Source organism: Sinocyclocheilus grahami, unplaced genomic scaffold (assembly GCF_001515645.1).
Source record: "Sinocyclocheilus grahami isolate Dianchi unplaced genomic scaffold, SAMN03320097.WGS_v1.1 scaffold1123.1, whole genome shotgun sequence".
Classification (NCBI taxonomy): Eukaryota; Metazoa; Chordata; class Actinopteri; order Cypriniformes; family Cyprinidae; genus Sinocyclocheilus; species Sinocyclocheilus grahami.
This window is the reverse complement of record NW_015506302.1, coordinates 477,815-486,777: the sequence shown is the minus strand read 5'-3', so window position 1 is coordinate 486,777 and position 8,963 is coordinate 477,815. Positions and strand designations below refer to the sequence as shown.

The window sequence follows — 8,963 nt, the reverse complement described above, 5'->3', positions numbered from 1 at the left end:
TTCTACAGTTTGTTTTGGAATTGTTCTGTTTTGGGCTAAATATAAACAAAAACGAATGAAAGATTTTACAGGAATGTGTTTCTCTTTACAGTGTGTTTGTGGTGTGCTGTTTACCTTGGGTAAGTGATTATTGATTTTTTTTTTTGTATTTCAATTATGTGTCATTGCGTTTTCATCTAATACAAACATGTTTTTGTAAACGGTAATTCAATTTTAGATCTAATATTTTTCTTTTCAAAAATCCAGCGCTTCAACAACAGTTGCGCAGTCTACAACTTCAGGATATACAGCTTCAGAAACCACAACTGTACTTTCCACTCCAACCTCAGCAACATCAGCTCCGACCACATCTGATTCTCCAGGTACAACAACGGTTATAAATTCAGAAACACTTGCTTCAACAACCATGCCTACATCTTCAGAAACGACATCTGCAGCTGAAACAACAAATACTGCATCCACAACCACAACTGAGCCTTCCACTACTACAGCTGTAACCACAACATCACTTGGACTCACAACAACTGAACTCACTACAACTTCAGAGAGTACAACAGCAGAAACCACGACTACAGCTTCATCAACCACATCTACAACAACAAACGATCCAACAACATCAACAGCCATAACTTCAGAATCCACAACTCTCACTTCAACAACAATGCCTACATCTTCAGAAACAACTGCACCTGTAACAACTTCAGTAACTACAGCATCCTCAACTACTGAAATTCCCACAACCACAGTTGTGAGTACAGAAACCACATCTATTACTTCAACAGTGGTGCTTACAACTTCAGAAAGAACAACAGCAGAAACCACGCCTACAGCTTCATCAACCACATCTACAACAACAAACGATCCAACAACATCAACAGCTGTAACTTCAGAATCCACGACTCTCACTTCAACAACAATGCCTAGATCTTCAGAAACAACTGCACCTGTAACAACTTCAGTAACTACAGCATCCTCAACTACTGAAATTCCCACAACCACAGTTGTGAGTACAGAAACCACATCTATTACTTCAACAGTGGTGCTTACAACTTCAGAAAGAACAACAGCAGAAACCACGCCTACAGCTTCATCAACCACATCTACAACAACAAACGATCCAACAACATCAACAGCTGTAACTTCAGAATCCACGACTCTCACTTCAACAACAATGCCTAGATCTTCAGAAACAACTGCACCTGTAACAACTTCAGTAACTACAGCATCCTCAACTACTGAAATTCCCACAACCACAGTTGTGAGTACAGAAACCACATCTATTACTTCAACAGTGGTGCTTACAACTTCAGAAAGAACAACAGCAGAAACCACGCCTACAGCTTCATCAACCACATCTACAACAACAAACGATCCAACAACATCAACAGCTGTAACTTCAGAATCCACGACTCTCACTTCAACAACAATGCCTAGATCTTCAGAAACAACTGCACCTGTAACAACTTCAGTAACTACAGCATCCTCAACTACTGAAATTCCCACAACCACAGTTGTGAGTACAGAAACCACATCTATTACTTCAACAGTGGTGCTTACAACTTCAGAAAGAACAACAGCAGAAACCACGCCTACAGCTTCATCAACCACATCTACAACAACAAACGATCCAACAACATCAACAGCTGTAACTTCAGAATCCACGACTCTCACTTCAACAACAATGCCTAGATCTTCAGAAACAACTGCACCTGTAACAACTTCAGTAACTACAGCATCCTCAACTACTGAAATTCCCACAACCACAGTTGTGAGTACAGAAACCACATCTATTACTTCAACAGTGGTGCTTACAACTTCAGAAAGAACAACAGCAGAAACCACGCCTACAGCTTCATCAACCACATCTACAACAACAAACGATCCAACAACATCAACAGCTGTAACTTCAGAATCCACGACTCTCACTTCAACAACAATGCCTAGATCTTCAGAAACAACTGCACCTGTAACAACTTCAGTAACTACAGCATCCTCAACTACTGAAATTCCCACAACCACAGTTGTGAGTACAGAAACCACATCTATTACTTCAACAGTGGTGCTTACAACTTCAGAAAGAACAACAGCAGAAACCACGCCTACAGCTTCATCAACCACATCTACAACAACAAACGATCCAACAACATCAACAGCTGTAACTTCAGAATCCACGACTCTCACTTCAACAACAATGCCTAGATCTTCAGAAACAACTGCACCTGTAACAACTTCAGTAACTACAGCATCCTCAACTACTGAAATTCCCACAACCACAGTTGTGAGTACAGAAACCACATCTATTACTTCAACAGTGGTGCTTACAACTTCAGAAAGAACAACAGCAGAAACCACGCCTACAGCTTCATCAACCACATCTACAACAACAAACGATCCAACAACATCAACAGCTGTAACTTCAGAATCCACGACTCTCACTTCAACAACAATGCCTAGATCTTCAGAAACAACTGCACCTGTAACAACTTCAGTAACTACAGCATCCTCAACTACTGAAATTCCCACAACCACAGTTGTGAGTACAGAAACCACATCTATTACTTCAACAGTGGTGCTTACAACTTCAGAAAGAACAACAGCAGAAACCACGCCTACAGCTTCATCAACCACATCTACAACAACAAACGATCCAACAACATCAACAGCTGTAACTTCAGAATCCACGACTCTCACTTCAACAACAATGCCTAGATCTTCAGAAACAACTGCACCTGTAACAACTTCAGTAACTACAGCATCCTCAACTACTGAAATTCCCACAACCACAGTTGTGAGTACAGAAACCACATCTATTACTTCAACAGTGGTGCTTACAACTTCAGAAAGAACAACAGCAGAAACCACGCCTACAGCTTCATCAACCACATCTACAACAACAAACGATCCAACAACATCAACAGCTGTAACTTCAGAATCCACGACTCTCACTTCAACAACAATGCCTAGATCTTCAGAAACAACTGCACCTGTAACAACTTCAGTAACTACAGCATCCTCAACTACTGAAATTCCCACAACCACAGTTGTGAGTACAGAAACCACATCTATTACTTCAACAGTGGTGCTTACAACTTCAGAAAGTACAACAGCAGAAACCACGACTACAGCTTCATTAACCACACCTCCAGCAACAAAGGATCCAACAACATCAACAGCTGTAACTTCAGAATCCACGACTCTCACTTCAACAACAATGCCTACATCTACAGAAACAACTGCACCCGTAACAACTTCAGTAACTACAGCATCCTCAACTACTGAAATTCCCACAACCACAGTTGTGAGTACAGAAACAACATCTATTACTTCAACAGTGGTGCCTACAACTTCAGAAAGTACAACAGCAGAAACCACGACTACAGCTTCATCAACAACACCTACAACAACAAACGATCCAACAACATCAACAGCTGTAACTTCAGAATCCACAACTCTCACTTCAACAACAATGCCTACATCTTCAGAAACAACTACACCCGTAACAACTTCAGTAATCACAGCCTCCTCAGCTACTGAAATTCTCACAACCACAGTTGTGAGTACAGAAACAACATCTATTACTTCAACAGTGGTGCCTACAACTTCAGAAAGTGCAACAGCAGAAACCACGACTACAGCTTCATCAACAACACCTACAACATCAAACGATCCAACAACATCAACAGCTGTAACTTCAGAATCCACAACTCTCACTTCAACAACAATGCCTACATCTTCAGAAACAACTACACCCGTAACAACTTCAGTAATCACAGCCTCCTCAACTACTGAAATTCCCACAACCACAGTTGTGAGTACAGACACAACACCAATTACTTCAACATTGGTGCCTACAACTTCAGAAAGTGCAACAGCAGAAACCACGACTACAGCTTCATCAACAACACCTACAACAACAAACGATCCAACAACATCAACAGCTGTAACTTCAGAATCCACAACTCTCACTTCAACAACAATGCCTACATCTACAGAAACAACTGCACCTGTAACAACTTCAGTATCTACAGCATTCTCAACTACTGAAATTCCCACAACCACAGTTGTGAGTACAGACACAACACCAATTACTTCAACAGTGGTGCCTACAACTTCAGAAAGTACAACAGCAGAAACCACGACTACAGCTTCATCAACAACATCAACAGCTGTCACTTCACAATCCACAACTCTCCCTTCAACAACATTGCCTACATCTTCAGAACCAACTACACCCGTAACAACTTCAGTATCTACAGCATTCTCAACTACTGAAATTCCCACAACCACAGTTGTGAGTACAGACACAACACCAATTACTTCAACAGTGGTGCCTACAACTTCAGAAAGTACAACAGCAGAAACCACGACTACAGCTATATCAACCACACCTATAACAAATGATCCAACAACATCAACAGCTGTCACTTCACAATCCACAACTCTCACTTCAACAACAATGCCTACATCTTCAGAAACAACTACACCCGTAACAGCTTCAGTAATTACAGCCTCCTCAACTACTGAAATTCCCACAACCACAGTTGTGAGTACAGAAACAACATCTATTACTTCAACAGTGGTGCCTACAAATTCAGAGAGTACAACAGCAGAAACCACGACTACAGCTTCATCAACAACACCTACAACAACAAACGACCCAACAACATCAACAGCTGTAACTTCAGAATCCACAACTCTCACTTCAACAACAATGCCGACAACTACAGAAACAACTGCACCCGTAACAACTTCAGTAACTACAGCATCCTCAACTACTGAAATTCCCACAACCAAAGTTTTGAGTACAGAAACCACATCAATTAGTTCAACAGTAGTGCCTACAACTTCAGAGAGTAAAACAGCAGAAATCACAACTACAGCTTCATCAACCACACCTACAACAACAAACGAACCAACAACATCAACAGCTGTAACTTCAGAATCCACAACTCTCACTTCAACAACAATGCCGACAACTACAGAAACAACTGCACCCGTAACAACTTCAGTATCTACAGCATCCTCAACTACTGAAATTCCCACAACCACAGTTGTGAGTACAGAAACAACATCTATTACTTCAACAGTGGTGCCTACAACTTCAGAAAGTACAACAGCAGAAACCACGACTACAGCTTCATCAACCGCACCTACAACAACAAACGATCCAACAACATCAACAGCTGTAACTTCAGAATCCTCAACTCTCACTTCAACAGCAATGCCTACATCTACAGTAACAACTGCACCTTTAACAACATCAGTAACTACAGAATCCTCAACTACTGAAATTCCCACTACCACAGTTGTGAGGACAGAAACCACACCAATTACTTCAACAGTGGTGCCTACAACTTCAAAAAGTACAACAGCAGAAACCACGACTACAGCTTTATCAACCACACCTACAACAACAAACGATCCAACAATATCAACAGCCGTAACTTCAGAATCCACAACTCTCACTTCAACAGTTATACCTATACCTTTAGAAACAGCTGCACCTGTAAAATCAGTAACTACAGCATCCTCAACTACTGAAATTCCCACAACCACAGTTGTGAGTACAGAAACCACACAAATTACTTCAACAGTGGTGCCTATAACTTCAGAAAGTACAACAGCAGAAACCACGACTACAGCTTCATTAACCACACCTACAGCAACAAAGGATCCAACAACTTCAACAGCTGCAACTTCAGAATCCACAACTCTCACTTCAACAACAATACCTACATCTACAGAAACAACTGCACCTGTAACAAAATCAATAACTACTGCATCCTCAACTACTGAAATTCCCACAACCACAGCTGTGAGTACAGAAACTACACATATTACTTCAACAGTGGTGCCTACAACTTCAGAGAGTACAACAGCGGAAACCAAGACTAGAGCTTCATCAACCACATCTACAACAACAAACTATCCAACAACGCCAATAGTTGTAACTTCAGAATCCACAACTCTCACTTCAACAACAATACCAACATCTTCAGAAACAACTGCACCTTTAACAACATCAGTAACTAAAGCATCCTCAACTACTGAAATTCCCACAACCACAATTGTGAGTACAGAAACTACAGTTTCCTCAGCTACAGCTGTTCCTTCCACTGTTACATCAACTTTAATGTCATCTGAAGTTCCGAGTACAACAACATCTCAAACGACATTGCCACTTGAAATCACATCTACTGGAGCTCTCACATCCACTGTTGTGACTTCAGAAGCAACAACTTCTATGTCTACAACAATGCCTACAACATCAGAAAGTACAACTACACCTGCAGCTTCCACAACCACAGTGGGGCCTTCCACCTCTGTGACTACATCTTCCGAAACTACAACTGCATCCTCGACATCTGCGGCTTCCTCAACTATGCCTTCTACTACTTCATCATCTCCAACCTCATCTAAATCTCCAGGTATAACAACAAATGATCCAACAACATCAACAGCTGTAACTTCAACAACAATGGCTACATCTTCAAAAACATCTGCACCTGTAACGACATCAGTAACTACAGCTTCCTCAACTACAACTGTAGCTTCAACAATGACAACAGCAGCTTCTACAACCACAAATCAACCTTCCACTATGACATCAGCTCCAACTTCATCTGATGCTCCAAGTTCAACAACAGCTCAAATCACAATGTCTAGTGCAGCTGCAACTACTGAAGTTGTGAGTCCAGATACCACAACTGTTGCATCAAAAACAATTTCTACAAATTCAGAAACGGCAAGTTCTCTTACAACAACCACATCTACAGCTTTCGTCACCACAACTACAATTACAGCAGATATCTCAGCTCCAGCTCCAAGCACAACAACAGCCACCATTCCAAGTTCAACTGCAGCTCAATCAACAACTGCATTTCAAGTAACAACAGGAGGCCTTTTAAGAACAACTGTAGCTTTTACCAGCACATCTTCTGCTCCAGCCACACTTGCACTTTCAACCAAAACAACTTCAAGCCCAAACATAGATTCAGAAACTACAACTGCATCAACAACTACAACTGGAATTATTACAGGTCTCACCAGTGCAGCAGAATTTCCAATAGCTCCAATAACATCAGTTCCAAACACAAATACGTCAACATCCCCAGCATCTACAACAGTCTTTCCAGGAACAACAACCAGTGTCTCTATAACTGCTCCAAATCTCATGTAAGTGTTGGTTTTCTATTTTGGGAACAATCAAAAATGTGAAGTAATTTAATTGCGAAAAACTTGATGTACATTAAACAAAAGGGGTTATATTTACAGATCTGGTTCAGCAGTGGTCACAAGCAAGCTGGTGTTCAACTCCTCATCTCCAGTCCCCAGTGAATCTCTGGTCCTCAGTGCTATCAAAACTCTCCGTAATTCCAGAGAGTCACAGCTCAAGGAATCAGTGAAGGTGGTGAATGTCACCTATGAGAGTAAGTGTCATCATTTTCACTGGGAAAGTTTTGAAATGAGATTGAGTCAAACAATTATGTATTTCAGGCTTTTGGCAAATCTTAAAATTACCATTTCCATCCAAACAGAGATCTCAGAAACCTCTTATGCTGTGGTCTTTACATTTAACGTGATTAACATCAGTATTCCAGAGGACCCTGCATCTAGAGGCAACACCAACCAGCAAGTGCAGGATACCATCAATAATGCGGTACACTTCAAAACTGAACAGTGTAATATGGCTTAAGTTCAATGCCAGTCTTCACAAGAAACTGATGAATGGTTTAATTTTTCCCCTTCAGCTGAACACTCTTCTGAATGAACCTGGTAGTCCAAATTTACAACCCAAGTCCTCTAACTTCACGTAAGATGCAAACTCACGTCACAATGTTTATTTCATGTGTCCTCACATTTTAGCTTATTAAAGCTATGTAAAGTTACAAATACCAAAAAAATAGATATAATAATAATAATAATAATAAAAAATAAAAAAACTTTTTCAAGATGTGGATTAAAGTCCTTAACAGATATATCTTGTTTATCTTGCAGGGGCACTTCAATCCAGATTAATGGCAGGATGGAATACAGCTTCCAGGATGGAGATGTCATACAACCAGTCAGCTTCCTCAATGAGCTACGTCTACCAACCACTACAACAGTCTTTCCAGGAACAACAACCAGTGTCTCTATTACTGCTCCAAATCTCATGTAAGTGTTGGTTTTCTATTTTGGGAACAATCAAAAATGTGAAGTAATTTTATTGTGAAAAACTTGATGTACATTAAACAAAAGTGGTTATATTTACAGATCTGGTTCAGCAGTGGTCACAAGCAAGCTGGTGTTCAACTCCTCATCTCCAGTCCCCAGTGAATCTCTGGTCCTCAGTGCTATCAAAACTCTCCGTAATTCCAGAGAGTCGCAGCTCAATGAATCGGTGTAGGTGGTGAATGTCACCTATGAGAGTAAGTGTCATCATTTTCACTTGGAAAGTTTTGAAATGAGATTGAGTCAAACAATGATGTATTTCAGGCTTTTGGCAAATCTTAAAATGACCATTTCCATCCAAACAGAGATCTCAGAAACCTCCTATGCTTTGGTCTTTACATTCAACGTGATTAACATCAGCATGCCAGAGGACCCTGAGTCTAGAGGCAACACCAACCAGCAAGTGCAGAATACCATCAATAATGCGGTAAACTTCAAAAATGAACAGTGTAAAAAGACGTAGGTTCAATGCCAGTCTTCACCAGAAACTGATGAATGATTTGATTTTTCTCCTGCAGCTGAACACTCTTCTGAATGAACCTGGTAGTCCAAATTTACAACCCAAGTCCTCTAACTTCACGTAAGATGCAAACTCACGTCACAATGTTTATTTCATGTGTCCTCACATTTTAGCTTATTAAAGCTATGTAAAGTTACAAATACCAAAAAAAAATAATAATAAAAAATAAATAAAAAAACTTTTTATGTGGATTAAAGTCCTTAACAGATATATCTTGTTTATCTTGCAG

General features: G+C 40.3%; 1 protein-coding gene across 4 annotated transcripts in view; it reads left to right on the top strand.

Moving 5' to 3' along the window:
* Nucleotides 1–8,904, top strand: part of LOC107567048 (mucin-2-like) — a 46,439-nt gene extending 37,535 nt beyond the window's left edge. The window contains exons 1-7 of one of the 4 annotated variants that reach the window (XM_016252639.1): nucleotides 4,398–7,176; nucleotides 7,276–7,430; nucleotides 7,539–7,660; nucleotides 7,752–7,813; nucleotides 7,999–8,157; nucleotides 8,257–8,411; nucleotides 8,520–8,606. In XM_016252639.1, coding sequence (XP_016108125.1) covers nucleotides 4,457–7,176; nucleotides 7,276–7,430; nucleotides 7,539–7,660; nucleotides 7,752–7,813; nucleotides 7,999–8,157; nucleotides 8,257–8,389 — 3,351 coding nt within the window. In that variant the 5' untranslated portion in view covers nucleotides 4,398–4,456 and the 3' untranslated portion in view covers nucleotides 8,390–8,411; nucleotides 8,520–8,606. Of the gene's footprint in view, nucleotides 1–4,397; nucleotides 7,177–7,275; nucleotides 7,431–7,538; nucleotides 7,661–7,751; nucleotides 7,814–7,998; nucleotides 8,158–8,256; nucleotides 8,412–8,519; nucleotides 8,642–8,732 lie in introns of those variants that run through there. The other 3 variants (XM_016252641.1, XM_016252640.1, XM_016252642.1) reach the window with 3 other exon arrangements.
* Nucleotides 8,905–8,963: the final 59 nt, after the last annotated feature.